Below are 22,240 nucleotides of genomic sequence, written 5' to 3' on the forward strand. Positions count from 1 at the left end.
ACGTAGAATGGAATCGACATGAGCAAGCACTCGAAGAAGAAACCAACCCTCCAGCAGTGCAAATTAGAGGAAGCTCATTAATCTGTTACCAACAGAAAAGCCTATTTGAAGTCATACACAAACAAAACTTGAGGTAAATTTAATCCTAAATTCTGAATATTTTAATAATTTTTACAATCAAATAATTGTGTATTAAAGATTAACTTTTTAATAAAAATATTTAGACTGGTAACAATGATTAAGGAGGGAAACACTGGAGGATGAGAACAGGCTAGAGTAAATATAAATTAAGAGGTAGGTTCATTATTGTTTTTTTCCTCCATAAACTGGTTTATCATTTTTTTCATAACGGAAAATTCATGTTTTTATCATTAACTACAAACCTGTCAATTTTTATTACTATTTTACCCAGTTAAAAATGTAGCTTTGATTAGTACAGGCATATGAATTACAACTGAATAGAGTTATTGGTCTCCACAGCAAAATACTCAAATATTTTCATACAAGGAAAAAAAGAGCAAGTCGTGAGTACAGTAATTTATATTTTTAATTTCTGTATAAATGTTGGTTCATTTTTTCTGTTTTACATGATGGTATAAAGACAACTGTTGTAATACAGTATATTATACAGATATAATACAATGCAAACTTGATAAAAAATACACCCACTAGTCTTCATCGCTACAGAAGTTAATTATTACTAATTACAGCATTTGACATTTAGTGGGAATGGAAGCTATTAATGGGTGAGAGGGCTGAACATCAGCAAAGCAACAGAATGCAATTATAACAACGTCATTTCCTTTAGATTTACCAAAGGATTTTGCTGTTCTTTGCTAAAGTACACTGTTCCTTTAAATCATTTTATGCAACAGCCATAAATAGCGAATGTCAGTTGGGTTACAAAATCCCTTTGCTCTGACAAAAATCAAAATTTCCTTTCTTTGAATTTAAATTCAGCCTCATCTGACTGAGGAAAAAGTGCTAATACTGTATATACTTTTTACCAATGCAAATTGACACACAGCTCCTTAACTGTGCAGATATAAAACAACCCCTCAAGTTGTTTGGAATGAATTTGTATATATTCTCCACCAAAAAAAAAAACAAAAAAACCAACAACCCAATTCCAAAACACTTATCTTCACAGTGATTCACACAGCATGGTGTAAGAAACAATGGTAATACTTTTTAAAACACTGTTATATTATCTTTGTTAATTGGCAAGACCCATTGTTTTGATTGAGGCCTAGTACTTCAAGTTTTGTTGAGCATACATGAGTTTGCTATTACAGACTTTGGCATTTTAAAAATGCTTATATGGTACACCCAGGCTTCTAACATGATATTCAGGCATCAGAGACTATAAATACTTAATACTTTTCATAGGTGTATATCCGTTGGCTCAAATGCATGATAAAAAAAGTGTATGCAAGTAACTGCCAGCGCAGTGGTCAGGCATACATTTCACTGACAGGGCATCAGAGTTTGGGTCCTCAGTTTCACCACTGCAGACCATCTGGGGAGAAAGTGCCTAAAGTGCTTCTCAAGCAACCCTTCTGGCAGATGCTCTACGCAGCATTTAATAGCTCTGGAAGGTGCAACGTCAAAGGGCACTTTTGAGAACGCTTTATTCACACAAATACCCCAAAGTAGTAACCTTGAATTTTGCCCGAACAAGGGAGGTTGAACTCCCTCATGGCCCCCACCTGCCAACTGTCCTCAGTGGTGGGATTACTATTTGAAGCTAAATACATGAAAGGAAGGGGGAGAAATCAACCTCTGTGCACTATCCCTGCAACAAAAGTTACCAATCCTAGCTTCCCCTTTTTTGACATTGATTCTGATTAGTGCTTTTTTTTTTTTTTTTTAAATCCAAGAGGAAATAAGTGCCAGAAAGTAAAAATTTGGAGTCTATTCTTTTAAAAAAGCATCCACGTGAGATTTTATTTAATTACGCAGCAATTTAAGGACAATCTCTACTTCAATATCCCCATAATGTCTGACAATTTGCCACATATGTTAACATTAGGGGCTAGTCTACACTACCACTGTAAATCGATCTAACTTACACAACTTCATTTACATGAATAACGTAACTGAAGTCGATGTAGTTAGATCCACTTACCACGGTGGCTATACTGTGCTGTGTCAACGGGAGAGCGTCTCCCATTGACTTCCGTTCTACCTCCCCGAGAAGTGTAGTACACAAAACGATGAGAGGGTGCTCTCCCATCGATTTAGTGTGTCTTCACCAGACCCGCTACATCAACACTCGCTGCATCGATTGCAGCAGTGCCAATCTACCAGTAAGTGTAGACACGCCCTAGGTCACGTCTAGTCTAGGAAAATATAGTGCATTAAAAAATGTTAGCCAACACCTTTTTCTAGGATGACCATAGCCAGCTGAATTCTATCTACTCTGCCATTTTAAAAATACTGCCGATTTTCCTAAGCTTGACATAACCTTGGAGACTTGTGCTCAATTTCCTTATTGTCAACACACATTTTAGTCCAATTGCCCATGCATCAAAACTTTATTATGTGTGTGACTTACCAAGCTAAGTGGTCAATATTAGCATAAGCAAAATACTCTTTGGAATTTAAAAAGGGAACACCAATTTACTTCAATGTAATTTGCAATAATAAAAGACCGCTCCTGCAGTCAATGTAAAAATGGTGTATGCAAGTGTTAGAGCTTGTCATCTGCCAAGACAGAAGATTGAGAGTGGCAAGGGACAGCACAGTACAGTCATGAAATAATTTCTAACTAAGGTTTTCTTGCTTTGTGCAGTGCTAGATATGTTTGTGCTATCATTGTAATTGCTCTACCTTTTAAGGTATATTGAACAAATCTTTTTCAAATTTTAAGAGTTAAAATGTAAACACTGCAAGCTGATATTTGTTTTTAAATAAAACCCAGTATATTCATTACACCCTTTCCACAGGGAACTAGTGTGGAATTTTCGATCATCGGACATGCATTCATGGTGATTATTTTCTCTGCCATGTCCTTATGCTCCATTCCTGTACACAGCAAGAAAACAAACCTCTCTGGATTCTTGTAACATTCACAATATTGTCTGCATAAAGGAACTGAGCAGACTGGCAGTACAAGGGTCACACCAGGTATTTATTATCCAATCCCTCCACCCTCCAATTAATAGGTAACCTTTTAGGTACAACAGTCTTGACAGTGCTTCACTGGCTTTCTAAATCAGTGCTTTACCTGGCTAAATCAGTATAAACTGAAAGTCATTCTCTGCAGGCTGGCTAGTGGCTTGTGGCAAGTGAATTGACATTCTCATTTCAGTTCCTTGTGGACAGTTGCATGTCACAAACACTACCGTAACTGGCACCTTGTTGGCAGTCTCAGAGACAGGGGTTTAAATACATAGTTTGAACATTTTTAACCCTTCCTCCAAATTCCACTACGGTGGCCAAACTGGCCCCCCTCATCTTTATCAATTGATCCTTCAAGCCCTCATATAGATTGTGCCAATCACAACACATCTTCCAGTCTTATCCTGGCCCCTCTCACCAGTATTAAATTCACATTTTAAAAATCTTATCGTCTTAAGTCTATTTTTATCTGGTCGTATTAGATAATACAGTTTGGTTTATCATTCTTTTCATAAACAAGGTTTCTTAAAGCTTGAATAAGTGGTTATCTTCATACACAGACTTAAGTTCCATATTTATAGTAGTGCAGGAAGCTAGTTTATGCTATCGTTCCAAGTTGCTGAGGTGACCTCAAATATAACCTTAAAATCACAAACTCAGATCCTGTAGCAGGATCCACTAGCAGAGACCTGTCTGTACAGAGTCCCACTGACACCAAATAGAAGTTTGTATGGTCATCAGAGGTCTATGTTAGTAGACCCCATTGCAGGATCATTGCCATAGATATTACAGACTAAAGTTTATGTAGGTCCTCTTCTCCATTCTCCTGCCAATACAGGATTATTCCATAAATACATTTCAGTGCTTTGCCTAGTTAAATATTCAAGTAGAAGCCACATCACTTTCTGTTTGGAGATTGTTCCTCTGTTTTAATTTAAGGCCCCTAACATATTTGTAAAGGAGTGTTTAATTGCAGCTGTGTAAGTCATTATCACACTCACCACATGGGACATTTCTCAGGATTTGAAACTGCTATGTTTAGTTAAATGGCAGCATTCGATTTACCAAGTTTTAACCACCATTGGGAAGCTGAACCCTGGAAAGAAACAGCCACTGATCAACGGGCTAGAACCTAGCGCATCAGTTGAAGCATACTGCTTTAGGGAAACTCCAGAATCTATTTGCAGCCTAACTGAGACCTAAGTTGCAAAGGTTTCCCTTAGACCTAGGTTTCAATGTAGACATGAGTTACCAAATTAATTCACTACAGTAAAACCAGAGTATATATTTAAAAATAAAGCAGTTAAAATAAGTTAAGTTACATAGAATCACAGATCCAAGTCTTTTCTACAATCCTGAATAGGGTAGTTGACAAAACTGGGCAGGAAGGTGGTTTAGGAACACAACCAGAAGTTTGTTGGCAGCTATCAGTTTAGGTTTTAACTTTAAACTATCTACTTTGGGATATCTGTTAACTAACATCTAGAATACAAAAAGGCAGCACAGTGAGAAGTTGAAATCTTAACATTTTAGTAAAGTGCAAGAGAGCTTCTGAATATACTTATGGCTTTGCTATGACCTTAGTTGAGGAGTAGAATTCAAAGATGGTGATGCCAGGTTCTTTACTATTGTACTGAGGTTGGCAATCTTTTCTTCTAAGAAGTAGTTTTTCTTCTCAGCAGTTTTCTGTCGCTGTTCTGTCATCTCCAGAGCTTTCAGCAATTGTGCGTTTTCAACATAGAGATCCTTAACCATTGCATCTGCTTTAGTATTCTTGGAAAGCTAAATATATATATAAAAGTTACTCCCAGCTTTTTATGTATGAAGAGATACAAGTGAAAGCAGAGCTGTGTTTAGGCAAGCTGCTGGTTCAATTTATTGTGAGCACCCTCATCCATGCATTCATGTAGTGCATGATTATATGAAATCATCCACAGTAAAAGGATACACCAAATTGGATATTTTCACGTCTTATAAATGAAACATTTCCTAATGTTTATGGGCACTACTAGTATATTGAAAGTGGAAAGAGGCTGTGCAGAAGGTCAGATATTATGGGTCCACAAATCAAGATCTGCAAACCCTTGCTTATGCAGTTAGTGCATGTAAGTGTTTGTAGAACCATGCCCCAATTCTTTAAGGCTCGGTAAATTCTCATACACCAGAACCCATCAAGTCCAGAGGGGGAGACGACTGCAATTAGACACGTCCACTGGGTCCCACAGATACAGCTGTGATGGAAAGTTCTGGAACACAGGCTTTCCCTATATAAGTGGGTGAAGTGCACCAGTACTCTGTCTTTATTCCTTTGAGAACAGCCCTTTTGTGGGTGATTTGGGGCTATGTTAAGGCAGCTGGACCCTGTCTGTCAGTACTGCATTTCCCTCATGAGTGGGTAAGTAAAATCTGCCCACTTTACAGGAGAGTCCAGCTGCAACTGTGACTCCAGAACTCCAGGGATGAGCCCACCAATCAGGGCCGGCTGGTGCTTGGGGTGGCCCATGGAAGGGGGCAGCACGTCCGGCTCTTCAGCAGCAATTCGGCGGCAGGTCCCTCAGTCCCTCTTGGAGGGAAGGACCTGTCACTGAATTGCCGCCAAAGAATGAAGCGGCGGCGGTCGTGGCTTTTTTTTTTTTCCCCACTGCTTGGGGCAGCAAAAACTTGGGAGCCGGCCCTGCCACCAATGACGATAATTCCTCCTGCCTGGCCTTCCACACCACTGTTGTCCCAAATCCCTTGTTCAACTGAACAACTGACTTGGTCTGCTCAGGATTCTCTTCTGTCCAAAGACTATGTACTTGAATTTAATGGTTAGCCTTATGCTTGGCCATATTAATCTGCCAGGCAAATTTACTACCAGATATCTCAGATCTTTCAGGACACCAAATCGTCTTATCTTCCTTCCACTGCTCAAGAAAGTCCTCTCTGTCACTCCTGGAGATGTCTACCAGTCCCTGCTCCCTCAAAAGAGATCAGTAAAAATTAAATAAAATAAGTGAACCCAGGGACCATCTTATCTCCTGAGGAAGGGGAGATCTTAGTTTTTTGACTCCTCTAGCGACTTGTGTTTTGAGTCTTTGGAAGCTTTGTTGGGTTTAAGATGCAGTTCATTCACTTGTATAGTGAAGCTGCCTCTGTGGGACTAAATTTAATTAAAACTAGTCGTCTCCAGCTTTGGGTGGATAGATTCTGTCATGAGGGAAATATGAGGTAGGAACAAATTGTCTCAGCTATTTAAATCTAATATTGCAACAAAAATTGCATTTTTTAAATAAATGTGTTGACTATTCAGTAAGGAAAGTATTTTCCATTTCCCCTCAAGTAATCTGATTTAATACATCCCCAAAATGTAAAATTGTTTGACTGAATGTAGAAATATAAGTTACGTAAATCATATACAAGACTTAAAATCATATTTTGGGAATGGATTTTCACTCACCATGAACTCCTACGTGCATTGAAAGGGAACACAACATTTGTGACATGGTGAGGAAAGTTAAGTACACATCCGTGCTCAATATACCAATCTACATGCAGTGCATTTGCCTGTTTTCATCTATTATATCTCAAATCAGAGATATTATTTGTACACTTTTCAGCCCTGAATTGTGAAATAAACTTGAATGTTAGTGTAATTTATTTAGTGAGACTGCTAAAAAGCTCATTGGAATTCATGGGCATTTTTATTTTTTCCAACAGGGAAGAGATGAACATTTAGGTAATTCAGAAAACGCTTGTATCCTAATAAAGGAAAACAGGAGCAAAGACCCTGCTGTGTGTCTGGGTAAATTTTTCCCCTGCCACGTGCTATAAATCCTTGGGAGGGAACACCCCCAAAGTGTAATCTTTGGGAAAGTACCTTGTTCTCCCTCTTACCCCATGTACAACCACTCTTCAGTTAAGATCCTTCTCCCAAATTGGAGAGGTTTGTTTCCCAGGTTTAGGTCTTGCAAGGTACTGAGCAATCATAATTCCCAGTCAATTAATAACAAATTGTGGATGCTGAACTCAGAATCTTTAGTCAAGCGTGCTGTGTTTTAGATCAAAAGCATAAAGGGCTTTTACAATCTACTTTGAACAAAAGTAGAATCTGGCATACTTTGCTCGCTTAAGTTGTGTACACAAGGTATGTGGGATCCCAGGAGAGGAATGGTAAGGCTTACTTGTTCTTTCAGTTGGTTCACTTTATCTTGGAGAAGCCTCTTCACAAGCTTCAATTTCTGCTCAACATCCATCATACGTTCTTCCATCATCTTTAGAAGCTGAGCATGGCCCCCCTAAAAGGTGAACAGTTATGTGAGAGGTAAGTCACAAAGACACATCAATTGTTATTTGTCTCCTCTCAGGTGATACCGTGCTGGGAGACAGATTTGGTAGCCAATACGAGTCTGTTTTAAAAGATGGGCTCACATCTGTTACGCAGTTTGTGTAGGCAAATACTTATGCACTTCCTCTAAAGGGACACTGTCAACATTAAAATAATTTTTAGAGTCCTTATTAGCAATACCTTAGATTATTAAATTTAACAAATCTAGTTTACTTTCATATGTACTTTTTGCTTTTCACTCAGGCTAGGCAATGAAAATCAGACCTGACAGTTTTCGCTTTCAGTTCTCACGGTCTAGACAAAGTTCTGTTGCATTTGGGTTCACTACTGCAGGGGAACAAAAATCATACGAACCTATTTTTATTTTGTAAAATATTTGTAGTAAACTGAAACTTTAAGGCATGAAGTTTGACAGTCTCTCTTTAAGGTCAAATAATCCCCACAACCTTCAGTCTTTAAAAATAAATGGAGGGACTTGCTACTTCCCCAAAGGGCTTGGCTACACTTACAAGTTGCAGCGCTGGTGGAGGCTTTCCAGCGCTGCAATTAACACCCCGTCCACACTTGCAGGGCACAACCAGCGCTGCAACTCCCTGGTTGCAGCGCTGGCTGAAAACCCATCCGGGTTGGGGTATAAGAGTGCAGCGCTGGTGACACCAGCGCTGCTCAGCAGGTGTGGACACTCACCAGCGCTTTACCTGTCCTCCAGGGAATAAGGAGCTATCCCAGAATTCCTGTTCAGCCACTCTGCACATCAGTTTGCACTCTACTGCTCTTGCCTCAGGTGACCCGCCCTTTAAATGCCCCGGAAATTTAAAATCTCCTTCCTGTTTGCTGCAGCCAGGTGTGGAGTGCAATCAGTTAATCAGTTACAGGTTACAGGTAACCATGCCTCCACGCGCAAACGAGCCCCAGCATGGAGCACAGGTGAATTGCAGGACCTCATCAGTGTTTGGGGTGAGGCGTCTGTTCAGGCACAGCTGCGCTCCGGCCGAGGGAATTACGATATCTTTGAGCAGATATCAAGGGACATGCTGGATAGGGGCCATCAACGGGACGCACTACAATGCAGGGTGAAAGTTAAAGAGCTGCGGAGTGCCTATTACAAAGCCCGAGAGGGGAATCGCAGATCCGGATCCGCCCCCACGACCTGCCGTTTTACGTGGAGATGGACAACATACTTGGGGTGACCCCACTGCCAATCCCAGGGTAACGATGGACACTTCTGAGCAGGCTGGGGACAGGAGGAGGAGGAGGCTGCGGGGGAGAGGAAACCGCGAGTGAAGCTCCTGGGATGGGGAAGAAACCGCAGATTCCTGGAGGCATGCAGCCAGGAGCTCTTCTCAAGCCAGGAGGAAATTACCCAATCGCAGCAGCAGCCATCAGTTGCAGAAGGACATGCAGAGGAGCGGTGTACCGTTAAGCGGCTTTTATTTTCTGGGTGGTAATGTTTCTGGAGAGGAAGGGGGGTTATGGATGCATGCATGGCAGCGTCTAGATGTGGAATAGCCCGTTGATGTGGTCTATCACGTCGCGGTAATCTGCTTCAGTTATCTCAGCAAAGCTTCATCCAGAGCGTGGGCAATATGCCTGCGCAGGTTTATAGGCAGAGCCACTGTGTCCCTTGTCCCAGTGACGGTGACGCGTCCGCGCCACTCTTCGGCCAGGGGACCATTTCTGAACACAGGCACACCGCATAGGGTCCCGGGCGGAATCCACATTGCTCTAAAAGAGCCCCCCGCTGTTCCCTAGTGACTGCAGTAGGGAAACATCTTCCAGGATTAAGTCCTGTGAAAAATGTTGGGAGACTCTTTAGTGAAGAGATAGGGAGATAAGATCACCCCTGCATCTGCATCTTCACTCAACCCTCTAGCACTCCAGATTACCCAAGCAACCAGCTCCCCTCTCACTCAAGCCCCACTCCTCACTCACCATTTCGTGGCTTCTGTTGTGTTTTCCTTTTGGGATAAAGAATGCAAGTGAGAACTTGCAAGTGAGAACTCCTCAGTGTAACAATTCATGTCTGGAGATAGTGGATACAATGCTGCCCGTGTTAAATGTTGTCATTTCTGTGTGTACAGTGACCTTGACTGGACTGCCCAGATGTTCAACATCACAGAGGCTTCAAAATTTGAGAAAAATCCCGAAAGAGCAAAGAGGACATGCTGAAAACTGTTCTTCAGCACTCTGCTACAGAGAGAAAAGAATTGAAGGAGTGGCGAGAGAAAGAAAGCAGGACCCAAAGAGAAATGCAGTGGCCAAGAGGAAAAGCACGGAGCGGCTGCTAAGCATCCTGGAGCGCCAAGCGGAGTCTATAGAGTCACTCGTTGCCATGCAAGCAGAGCACTACCGTGCTACTCCCCACCCGCCCGTCCTTTGTGCCTTGTGCCCCAATGTCAGCTCCAACCACCTTTCCCCAGCATCCAGGCTCTTACCACCACCAGCTGCCTCCAACACCTGTCGTTCCCCAACCAGCCCTGATACCTACCACCACCCTTACCCTCTGCATTCAACCCCATCACCATGCAGTATATGCACCCTGAAGTGCAGGATTCATTAAACAGCAATCCAGACATGGCATATGCAAACTTGTGACTGTACAGTTCACCAACCCACACCCTTGCCCTCTTGTGTTAATGAAATGTTGTGTGTCTGTCTGTCTGTCAAGGAAGTTTTTTTCTTTTCAATAAAACAATTCTTGGCTTTGAAAACAGTCTTTATTATAGCAGATAGTGAAAGACACCTTAGCCCAGTAAAGAAAGAGGCACTGCAAATCATATTATTATTATGGATAATAGAATAACAGTGTAAGCAGTGCAATTCACTCCCATGCAAGGCAGCAAACATTACTGTTGGCTTTCAGCCTCAAATTCTTCCCTCAAGGCATCCCTAATCCTTGAAGCCCTGTGCTGGGCCTCTCTATTAGCCCTGCTCTCTGGCTGTGCATATTCAGCCTCCAGGACTTGAACCTCGGTGGTCCATGCCTCACTGAATGTTTCACCCTTCCCTTCACAAATATTATGGAGGGTACAGCAAGCGCTTATAACTGCGGGATGCTGCTTTCCCCAAGTCTAGCTTCCCATACAAACATCTCCAGTGAGCCTTTAAACGCCCAAAAGCACACTCCACAGTCATTCTGCACCGCTCAGCCTGTAGTTGAACCGGTCCTTGCTCCTGTCAAGCTTCCCTGTATAGGGTTTCATGAGCCAAGGCAGTAACGGGTATGCGGGGTCTCCAAGGATCACAGTGGGCATTTCGACATCCCCTACTGTGATCTTCCTGTCTGGGAAAAAAGTCCCTGCCTGCATCTTCCTGAACAGGCCACTGTTCCAAAGATGCGCATCATGCACCTTTCCAGGCCAGCCTGTGTAAATGTCAATGAAACGCCCACGGTGATCCACAAGCGCCTGGAGAACCATAGAGAAATACCCCTTACGATTTACGTACTCTGATGCCAGGTGGGGCCAGAATAGGAATATGCGTCCCATCTATCGCCTCCACAGTTAGGGAAACCCATTTGTGCAAAGCCATCCACAATGTCCTGCACGCTCCCAGAGTCACGGTCTTTCTTAGCAGGATGCGATTAATTGCCTTGCAAACTTGCATCAAAACGATTCCCACGGTCGACTTTCCCACACCAAACTGGTTCCCGACCGACCGGTAGCTGTCTGGATTTGCCATCTTCCAGATTGCAATAGCCACCCGCTTTTCCACCGTCAGGGCAGCTCTCAATCTTGTGTCCTTGCGCCGCAGAGTGGGGCGAGCTCAGCACACAGTCCCATGAAAGTGGCTTTTCTCATACGAAAGTTCTGCAGCCACTGCTCGTCATCCCAGACTTCCATGACGATGTGATCCCACCACTCAGTGCTTGTTTCCCGAGCCCAAAAGCGGCGTTCAACGGTGCTGAGCATTTCCGTGAATGCCGCAAGCACTCTAGTGTCACACGCGCAGACAAATCCATATTGATATCATCGTCGGACTCCTCACTGTCACTTTGGAGCTGAAGGAATAGCTCGACTGCCAAACGTGTTGTGCTGGTGACACTCATCAGCAGAGTCCTCAGCAGATCGGGCTCCATTTGCCACAGAAATCGCGATTCACAGAGAGTAACAGAAAGACACTCACAATGGCGCCAAACGCTGCCGGAATGAATGCTGGGATGTGAAGCGATGCACCACGGGGCGCTGGCAAACAGGAAGCGGAATGACCCGCACACTTCCTTCCCCTTCCCACAATACTCAGCGCCAAAACGGCGCCAAAACTGGACGAGGTGTTCTGTGGGATAGCTGCCCACAATGCACCTCTCAATACAGCGCTGGAAAGTGCTGCAAGTGTGGCCACACTGCAGCGCTGGTAGCTGTCAGTGTGGCCACACTCCAGCGCTGGCCCTTACACAGCTGCATGAGCAGCGCTGTAACTCCCAGCGCTGCAACTTGTAAGTGTAGCCAAGCCCAAAGTTTGCTTCCTTTATTATAGTTGTAGATTACAGGCTTCTGGCTATTCAGAAATGTTAGTAATCAGCCTCCTTTTGCCAGTTTTCTTCAGCAATGTAACTCACAAGCCAGCTGAAACAATAATTTACTGCAATCAGAATACCTGCAAAAATCAGACACTGCATTGCAATTTCCCTGGAGCAGTTGGGAAGGGGAGGCAGCAGATCACAAAGAAAGGTATTTGGAGACATTTTGGTAATTAGCAGTCATAGGCAAGGAAATACAAACAGTGTTAGTTTAAAATGCCAGTTTCGACCTATATTTTAAAAAGGGTGAATGGGTGTTAGCCAAGAGTCACTTTGATAAAATACTGAACCCTGAAAGGGCCCATAAGCAAGCCACTTTGTTACATGGGGTGGGGCATTAATGGGAGGCTGGAGGAGAGTATTTTTTCCCAGAGAATAGTTGCTTATTTATTTAAAATTCTATAGAATAATGGAATCCATTATGGAGGGAATTGCAAATAGAATTACATTTTACCTGAAGAAGCTCCAAAAGGATCTCAATAGAAGGAGTTTTATATATACACTGCAGTTAAAAACAGTATTTTAGAATTACATATCATGTAGGAAGCAGTATATAATGTAGTTGGACTGGGGACTTTTCCAGAGGGATTTAATATAAAATCTAGCAGTAAGTAGAACTTACCATAACAAGTTCTAGCCAAAATATTTTCATCTATCTTTTTTTAAGTTTAGTGAGATACTCTGAAACATAGGTCCATAAATACTTTTGTTTGGCTGTTGGTGCATGAAGTGAATAATTAGACAAGCATAACTGTACGCTGTGTTGTAGCTGCTTGGTCTCAGGATGTGAGACACACAAGGTGGTGAGGTAATATCTTTTACTGGACCAACTTCCTTTGGTGAAAGAGACAAGCTTTTGAAAATTAGCTCTGAAGCCTGAAAACTTCTCTCTTTCACCAGCAGAACTTGGCCCAATAAAAGATATTATCTCACCCAACTTGTCTCTCAAGTATAACTATATAAAACTTACAGGGCTCCGCAGATTTTTGTTTTGTTTTGTTCTGGTTTATAATCTGAGTTGTGTGTTCAAATGAATTTGAGAACACCAATTGAAACTAAGTTTTACCTGATTAGTCTATGAATCTATAAAGCCTTCTCCTGAAGTTACAGGAAGTGAGGTAATGGACTCAAAGCAGGTCAGGTTCATTCAAAAGATGTAAACTTCAGTAAGTCAGGACAGAGTTTTGTTAAAAAAAAAAGTTTCACACAGCTTGTACTCCAAGTATACAAGAGCCAGGCTATAATGCTGTAAATGTTTATACACATCTGTTAAAATAATGCAGACGTCTAGCTTAAAAACAGTAACTGCCGGGAAACATGGGAATACTAAGAAGTGTGATTTGAAGATGGACTTCAGTCATTACAGATGCTACTTTTTTGTCCAAGTTTTTAAATCCAACACTACATAGCAAGTGGATGCTTGAAGCCCAATTCCTTCATCAAATGTGCACATGCTCTTGCTAAAAATGTATGTGCAACTCCCACTCAAGTTGAGGACAGAATGTGGGTCCATGTCATTACATACTATGCAATAGTTCCCATCCGCAATATCAGAGAACAGTGAAATAAATATTTCGGCCAAAAGGTTTTGTTTAGAAAAGCTGAAATTCTGTAGTCAGTATGATACATTAGTAAGACAGAAGACACACCATTATATTTAAAACGTTTTATTTCTCAGGTACATCAAAAAGTGTCATCTTTCCCTGTTAAAAAGTTTATACATCTTGTACAAAACTCAGTATAAATAACCCAGATTTTCTTCAAATCTCATATATAAAAATTAGTACCTTTTGATAAAAATAGTTACAACCATTTGAGAAAAATAGTGTATTTCTTTCCACAATGAACAAGTCAACAATTTAAATAACATAAATAAAAAGGATTTGTAACAAATTGAAAAATGACAGCTTGTGAATTTTCTTCACAGAATAGGTTCTACACAAATAAATAGGAAAAACATAATACTGTAGAGGCTTTTTTTTTTTTTTTTTAAAGCACAGAATAATTTGATCCTCAAATTTCTCAGCTTATGCCAGTTTGAGTGTAAGTAAGTTTATCATTGTAAGGAATGAGATCATTAGCAGCCAAGCTTTCAGAGGTGCCCAATCCTCCTGTAGGAATCTGCATGCACTGCTCGCTGCTCCGGTAGCAAGGCCTAGAGAAAGAAGGCAAGTGGGACACTTCACCCTGATATCAAGATTTTTTTTAAAAAATACATACACTGCTATTAAAGTAAACCACCACCAAGCAAGCAAAGCAAAACAAACAAAAGCAACAGTCATCACAGAGCATGCAGAGAATCACAAATTACATTTTTCTAAATATTTGTACAAGCACTACACAAATGGGGTGGGGAACGTCAATTAAGTTTATGCAGTTGCTAATTAGAAAAAGTGAAGCTGTAAACTTCTGGTTAGAGGAATACAGCTGCCACAATATGTATATAGTCTCAATATTGTTGGGAGACTAGCAGCATCTGCCTGAAGGGTGTAGTCCAATTCAGCTACATTAGAAAGAGTTCTCAGCATTTCCATTATAAACCTAGTTTGTACAGAGACTATATCTGGGACACACAAATTGGCTCTAGGCTAAAACTGTATTCTGGAAGGGGTTTCACTACAATAAGTTGCTTTTTAAAATTTTCAAATTCAAAAAACAATCTGGAGGAAGTTTTTTGGTGTTTATACTGTGTCCACACAGGGATAAAATGAGGGACAATCAATTTTTTACAGTATTTTGGACAGATTAGTGCATGTTAGAAAGCGTGGCATTAAACAAGGGCAGATTCTAAACATATGGAAAAAGAACTGGTTAGGTGACGGGGACACTTTGTAGTTGTAAGGTTATTGCATATGGAGGAGGAAGTGAAAGAAGTACAGGGATTGCTGTTGGGGCTAATATACTGCAGACAGAATTGGAAATAAGTGACACAGGAAAGTATCAAAGTTGGCACCAGACAGACCAAAAAATATAATGATGTAGATGAAGGATCTCAAGTTCAGAAAGGTCTAGACAGGTTAGTGTGAGTAACAGACAGCTCAAGAGTTTCAATTTACAGAACCTGAAGTCCTGAATACAAAACCAGTGATCCTGAAGGGCAACAATTTGAGAGCAATTACAGACAGAACAAGGACAGAACATGGCTATGACCAAAAAAGCAAATAAAACGGGGACAGAAAAGGAGCACACAGTACAACTCAAGCACAAAGTTTATCACCATCACTCTACTTGTATGCATATTTGCTGTACCTAATTGTAAGCACCTTATTAGAGAAAGGCCTTGGAGCTAGAAGAGCTCTGTAGGAGTGCAGCAGCAGCAGGAGTAACACCAGGACTAGGTGGGTTAAATGTATACAGATAGTATGGAAAATCTGGGGTTGTACTCACTGGTGAAATGACGGTGGAGAGGGGATATGACGCAAGTTTTCAAGATGCTAAAGGGGACATTGAAACGTAAATAAGCTTTCAACTAAACGTTTACCCTAGGAATCAACTAAGAAAAAAAAGCAAGGTGTTTTTACAAAGGAATGTTCTATCTTGTGCTGAACTAGAAGCAGCTGACAAAGATATAGTCCCTGACCATACTGAAAAAGTGCTCTGCTGTAACAAAATTGATTAAAAAAAAAGAAATAAAATAAAAAAAAAATCAATCTAGTTAAACCTATGTGAACCCTTATTGTAGATGCAGTAGAGCTGGTGTAACTTTTTTTTTTTTTTAATCAATTTAGTTTGCTTAAGCTGTATCACTGTAAGAAAAGGATAACCAGGTTTTAAGTACATCTATTTGCACAGGTTTAACTAGATTGATTTTTAAAATCTAATTCAATGCAGTATAGACAAGGCCTTGCAGAGATACACAACAGGAAAGATTTACACATTATTCACTTGCAGAACCACTATTTATAGCATGTAGCTAGCTTATGCTTGATGAGCTCTCAAATAATTTAAAAGCAGCAAAGAATCCTGTGGCACCTTATAGACTAACAGACGTTTTGCAGCATGACTGTTAGTCTATAAGGTGCCACAGGATTCTTTGCTGCTTTTACAGAACCAGACTAACACGGCTACCTCTCTGATACTAAATAATTTAAAAACTTTCTTGTTTTCCAAAAAAAACCAAACAACCTTACGTACTCTTAAGACAGTTCACAGTATGTTAACTTGCAGAAGCTGCTATAAGATTGCTTTTTTTCCCACCTTTTTTTGTTTGCTTTTAAATAACAAAATTTCAGACTAAACCTTACACTCTACCTTTCATACTCTTTGTCACCAAAGACCTTGACATATGGGCGGGCAGCCCAGAGCCCTTTGAATCCCGGCTATGGCTCTGGCGGCTGGGCTGGGGCCAGGATTTAAAGGGCTCAGGGCTCCCCTCAGCGGCAGGAGCTCTGGGCCCTTTAAATCCCTGCCCCAGCCCCGCAAAGCTCAGAGTTCCCCTCGGCGGCTGGAGCCCCGGGCCCTTTAATTTGCCCCTGAGCCCAGGGGGGCTCCCAGCCACCTCTTCAGCTGGGAGCCCCTGGTTGATTTAAAGGCCCTGCATCTCCCAGCCACAGGTGGTGCCCCAGGACCTTTAAATCTTGAGAGGCCCCGCCTCTTCCGGATGAAGCCACACCTCTTCCGGATGAGGCCACGCCCCCCTCAGAACTCCGGCAGTACCGGTAAGTCCTGTAAGTTACTTTCACCCCTGACATATGGTAACAGTGCCTTCTCGTCATCATCAGAGTGCCTGACAGAAGACCTTACATGCAATATAATTTGTATTTAATTCATCCTGCTGTGCTTTCCTTTCGTTTCCCTGCTTTTGGATGATGTGTCTCATCCTTAAATATTTAATACTCTTAAACAAAAAAATGGCATCACGGAAGAGGTTCGTCATTTTTGTTGAAAAAGTCCATTCAAGTACATGGCACTTGGCAGGAGTATGAATTTTTTGATAGAGCTATCCCTTTCACCCCAACCCAGTCTATATAGAGCCTACATATGAGTGAGTCCCCAAAAGATACATTTATGAATTGATTGTCATTGTTTTTATGCTGAAAAAGTATACTATGTTGTAACTCCTTCTCCTGGGATACACTTTATACTCTTGTAAAAAACCATGAAGGGTCCCGTCACCTTCTCAAATCATTCCAAAAAGATAGCATGATGACAAGTTTCTTACCCCGTGAAACTTAAAACACTATTGATACATAAAAACAAAAATAAACTGAGCATGTTCAAAGGCTCTTCCTAACTTTAAAAAAAAAATCAATTTTTGAAAGCCCAAGGTTTTAAAGAAAAATGCTACAGAGCTTAGTCTACTTTGAGTGTAAGATTGTGTTTAAATTTAAGCTTTTGTGTTTAAGAGAGTGTTTACAGTAGTGGTTTTTAATCAATGTTATCTGAAGCTCTACCTCCCTCCATAAAAGGAAGTCAGGCAAACATTCCAGTTTACATATAAGGCAGAGACCAGTCTTTTGGGTACTCTCTTGCTTTTGAAGCAATTTAAAGTGGCAGAGAGAAACTCCCCAAACTGTAGTTTACAGTGGAAATGCCAGCTTTCATACCAGTGCTTCTGCATTATCTCCTATAACACACTTCTTGCACATTTGGGTTATACTTTATTTTTCAAATAGTAAAGAAACTGGATGACAACTGCATTGAAAATCCCACCCCATGTGAATGGTGGCCACAATTTAGTCTTGAAAATACATTTTGAATTTTCCTTCAGAAATGGCAATGGTATACCAATTTTATCATAACGCCACCTTCCAGAATGTCTCCTCCTATGACCTGAGAATAATGAAGCTGCAGTGACAGGGGTTTGTTAAGTGTCTGTATTATGTCAGGCAACATTTGACACACCTGGACTCCATGCGGCAGTAATATACTTTGCTAGTTCTGCATGCTTTAGATACAGATGTTTGTGCAGTTTATAGTTGTGCTGTACCTTTAAAACTGTATCATTTCATACTTGATCACACATTAAAAATATAAATAAAAACGGTACTGTCAAATCAAAAATGTAGATCAAAAGGAGAAAAGCTAGTAATATCTAGCTGGGAATGGTTAATACTCAGGAAAATTAGAAAGACTGCACAGTTAAGCTACGGTCTCAGTCAATGGCATGCAAACTGAGGGCATGTTATACAGATATTTGTATTAAGAAGATACCATTATTTTTGAACTGGCATAAACAGAGAAAGGATCACATCAGAATGGAAAAAACGGGACAGTTAATCAATACGTTTTCTAACTCTGAAGCTGCACAGTAAAGAGAGTTGTACCTGTGGCATGTTTGTTTCAGAGGGTCTATTTTCAAGTTCCTCCTGCAGTCGTTGACTCCTCCTCTCTGCCTGCTGTAGCTGATGTTGGAGTTGCAGGAATTGCTCCTTGGGCACCATAGTACAGCCTTGCTGCTGGAGCTGCTGCAGCTCCCGAGAATGCTGGGATTGGCTAAGCATCACATTGGAGCTCGAGTGTAGCATCTGAGTAATAAAATAAAACCAGCCATTAGGAGCGATGTTGTTTACACTTCAAACCAACCAAAAGAGCTATTTAGTAAGTAGCTATTTACTAACATTTGCTACAGGACCCTACTGGAAACCAGATTCAAGTCTTCAGCAAGCTCTTTTTCTGGATAACTGAGTCAAACAAACTTGATCTGATGGCGAATACATGCACTGTGTTAACTATTCTGCAACAGCTCTGGTTTTTTACCCACAATAAAAAGTTATGAGGTTAACAAACCTTGTGCATTTTCTGAAAGGGAAAACGTATGCATGTTTGTTGTTTTAATCTAATGAAATCTGACCTTTGATCCATGTTGTCCTGGGCCCAGTTTAAAATTCAGGCCTGTCAAACCTAAATGAGCCATTGGTAATTTTTAACTTCAGTGTTCATTTTGTTTAGACTTGATCTTAACAGCACTAGCTGTAAGTTTAGTATTAAGGCACAGCAAAAGCAACCAAGCAGGGGCTTGGCAAAAGGAGGCAGTGCAATTATTGACTTGGTAAAATGGGCTCAGGTCACTCCATTCTGATCCAAAGCTTTCCCAACATTCAGAAGTGCTCAGATACGTGGTTTTGGTTTGGGATCCATCTCTAGTTTAATGGAATTTCATTAATATGCCAAAAGCCATTTTCCTAAAGGAGAACGGAGAATAGGATGTTTTCAGCTCAGTGCATGTAGGATTTAAGTCATATAATGCTACTCATTATATCCCATTCAGATTTGTGTGACTAAAGCCTCATTCTTTATATTTACCCCTAAATGCTGGAAAACGGAAGCCTTTATATTCCCAGTTACTCGAGTGATGCCTCCAGCTACAGGCAGAGATTGCCAACAACCAAACAACAATTTGACTTCTGTGTACAGAAATGGAGTCTTGAAGGGGTTCCTTCAGATATGGGTGTGTTTAACAATCGGAAGAGGTTTCTTTACCATCAAAACCTTATGTCTTGTCTATCCTAGAAGAGGATAATCCCTCCAGCAAACCCTCCTTGTGTAGACACAGCTTATACCCACAAAAAAGTGCTTTTCCAGTTATAGTTTATACCAGTTCCCCAAGTGAACTAAGCTATACTATCCAAAGCACTTTTATGCCAGTATAACAGTGCCTAAACTAGGCCTTTTTGCATATACATATGTTGGGGGTGGGGAGGCCACAGAAATCACTTCCTTAACCAATATGTCATACTACCCAAACACCTACTGAGGACTTTGCCTGAGAGGGTCTAACTTCTCTCTCTCATTCTGACAAAGTGCTGCTTTCAAGCAATGGGATGACACTGCTCAGATGAGGGCAAGACTGCAATGTGATTGCTGGCACAATCACATTACAAACATGGAAATCTCAGCTGGGAATTGTCTGACAAGTTTACAGATTAGAAGTCATTTATTTTGTTTTTAAATACCCACACAATTCAACATGTGATTATTTAAGTTAACATTTTTCCAGACATCAACAATTGAATTTAAAAACAAAATTCCAGGCAAAGTTAGTTTATATCTAGAATCATTTGTGATATTTGAAAGAAAAAACCACACAGTCAAGTTAATAAGATTTTAAAAAGACCAACATGCATTTGAATAAGATTGGAATGGCTCTATTCCTGTTAATCTATTAGGGCTGGTCCACACTAAGAAGCGGGGTCGAACTAGGGTGCGCAAATTCAGCTACGTGAATAGCGTAGCTGAATTCGAAGTACCCTAGTTCGAACTGCTCACCCATCCAGACGCCACGGAATCGAAGTCCGCGGCTCCAAGGTCGACTCCGCCACCGCCTTTTGCAGTGGTGGAGTACCGAGTCGACGCGCGCTCCGGAGTTCGAACTATCGCGTCCAGATTAGACGCGATAGTTCGAACTCCGAGAAATCGAACTCACCGCGTCGACCCGGCTGGTAAGTGTAGACTAGCCCTTAGATATACAATAGCTTTTTAAAAGGATGTATAATTAACCTGACACCTCAAAACACCTGCACTAGTCTCTTGAGTAAGGTGTTTGTGGTTTTTTAGTTCTGCAAACATGATTTTGCTTCTTCCCTCCCAAGTGGTGTGATTAAGAAGAATGCAGCAACTAATATTTGTGGTTTTAGTGGGAACCATAGTGGCATGAACTCCTGTGCCCTGTCTATGCTACGGCTTTCTCCTTGGGCTGCCCTGATGCTGGAAAAAAGGAAGTTATACAATGTTTTCAGTGTAGACAAGCCCTGTGTGTTTATTTTCTACAGGAGAATCAGAACTTTCTCCTGAATCAAATAAACATGTTCAAAGGCTAATTTCCTCCTTTCTCCAAAATACAGGCTAAGAAAGAATTCTATCTATATTCTCTGTGGATCTGACGGGATTTATCAAAAAAGCATTTCAGTTAATAGGACACAACGAAACACAGTAATTACTAATGGAGGACTCTAGAACATGAGCACAGATGCTAGCAGTACCTCAAGAGAATAAAGGCAATGAAACATTGTTTGTCTAGACAGAAAAAAACCCAAAGCATCACCTTTTGCCATGCTAATCTGCTAGGGAAAGAGTACCAAGAGCTGCACTCCTTAAAATATTTAAGCATGTCATGTAGTCTGACCGCATTTAAAAGAGTGCCCCGCAGTTCAGTGAAAGGCATGCAACATATCCAATATTAACCAAGAGACATCGCCAACCCTCTCAAGAAAGTAAATGGCCGTTTAATAAATGAAAAAAGAAAAATGAAATTTCAGAGCCACTTTTCATTTTGTGACGTCAAAAGTTTATCCATTATGACTTTCCAAATAATCTTGGGAACAGACTTTGAAAGGTATGCCACATTTCTGGACCTACAGGACGGAACATTCATGATATATCCACATCCTTTAGTGTAAGCAGTACGGCATTTGAATTAAGTATAGTCATAGCTATATTACAATGAATAGTGACTCCTTTACAGATATGGAGGGTTACAAACCCAATACAATTAGTAGCGTAATAAAGAAAAAAAAATGAGATTTCTCCGTGCTATGGTAGTACATTGAAAATGATTGCTCTACCTTCACACACTATCTCAGACAGAGCACTGCACCCTTCTCTGCTAGTTCCAACCACTGAGTTCTAGGCACAGGTTAGCCACAGACAAAAGGAGAACAAGCACAAGAGAGAAAGTCAGAGTAGTTAGGATGTGCAAAGTGCTAAGTGAGTTTTATACACACCTGTTGGAAAAAGATTAGGAAAGAGGACAGAAAAATCTTGCATGTTACTAGATACAGTTTTACAGGAGAATGCATTTCCATGTATGGTAAAGAAACAGCCAAAAGCATTAACAGTATATCTGGGTTCCCATGATTTCAATTGTCTTACATGGAATGGAAAATTTAATTGTTTTGAGCATATATAAAACAACAGTATTTTGGACATTCTGTCCGCCATTAATTATCTCTTCTTATGGAGATGTTTAGTCATATTTTAAGTTACGCAACTGAATTAGTGTTTTCTGATAGTCTACTTGGGGCCTATTTCTAGCTCATTATCTAGGCAATTTTTAAAGTAGTTTCTAATACATCTTGCTAGACAAGCATCCTCTGGGAGATGCTGTCATTTTTATTTTGGCACAGGACTTGCTTCACCATTTGCTTCACCATTCTCTCCTTCAAGTTTAGGGGATACGGCCAGATCGAAGGTTATGAGTTCAAAGTTCACATTCAGCTGCAAAATATTCCCATCATAAATAAGAGAAACCTTTCAAATTCTATTTTCATAAATTTGTTTCAAGCACATATATAAATTAGGCAGACTAATAAGTTAGAAGGACTGGACATTTT

The 22,240-nt window shown here is 40.9% G+C and overlaps 1 protein-coding gene and 1 long non-coding RNA gene across 5 annotated transcripts in view; one reads left to right on the forward strand and one right to left on the reverse strand.

Annotated features, from left to right (window-relative positions):
* Nucleotides 1-479: 479 nt before the first annotated feature.
* LOC120403639 lies at nucleotides 480-12,114 on the forward strand. Its single transcript, XR_005597633.1, has 4 exons — nucleotides 480-524; nucleotides 2,949-3,129; nucleotides 7,299-7,426; nucleotides 11,986-12,114. It is a non-coding gene; the product is annotated as an uncharacterized LOC120403639 (long non-coding RNA).
* NIN (ninein) overlaps nucleotides 771-22,240 on the reverse strand; it is a 112,294-nt gene continuing 90,824 nt past the window's right edge. For 2 of the 4 annotated variants that reach the window (XM_039534982.1, XM_039534985.1), the window contains 3 exons: nucleotides 18,236-18,436; nucleotides 7,287-7,400; nucleotides 771-4,905 (listed from right to left, as the gene is read on the reverse strand). In XM_039534982.1, the coding sequence (XP_039390916.1) occupies nucleotides 4,696-4,905; nucleotides 7,287-7,400; nucleotides 18,236-18,436 (525 nt within the window). In that variant the 3' untranslated portion in view covers nucleotides 771-4,695. Of the gene's footprint in view, nucleotides 4,906-7,286; nucleotides 7,401-13,620; nucleotides 14,125-15,356; nucleotides 15,404-18,235; nucleotides 18,437-22,240 lie in introns of those variants that run through there. The other 2 variants (XM_039534983.1, XM_039534984.1) reach the window with 2 other exon arrangements.

This window comes from Mauremys reevesii, linkage group 4 (genome assembly GCF_016161935.1).
Source record: "Mauremys reevesii isolate NIE-2019 linkage group 4, ASM1616193v1, whole genome shotgun sequence".
NCBI lineage: Eukaryota > Metazoa > Chordata > Testudines > Geoemydidae > Mauremys > Mauremys reevesii.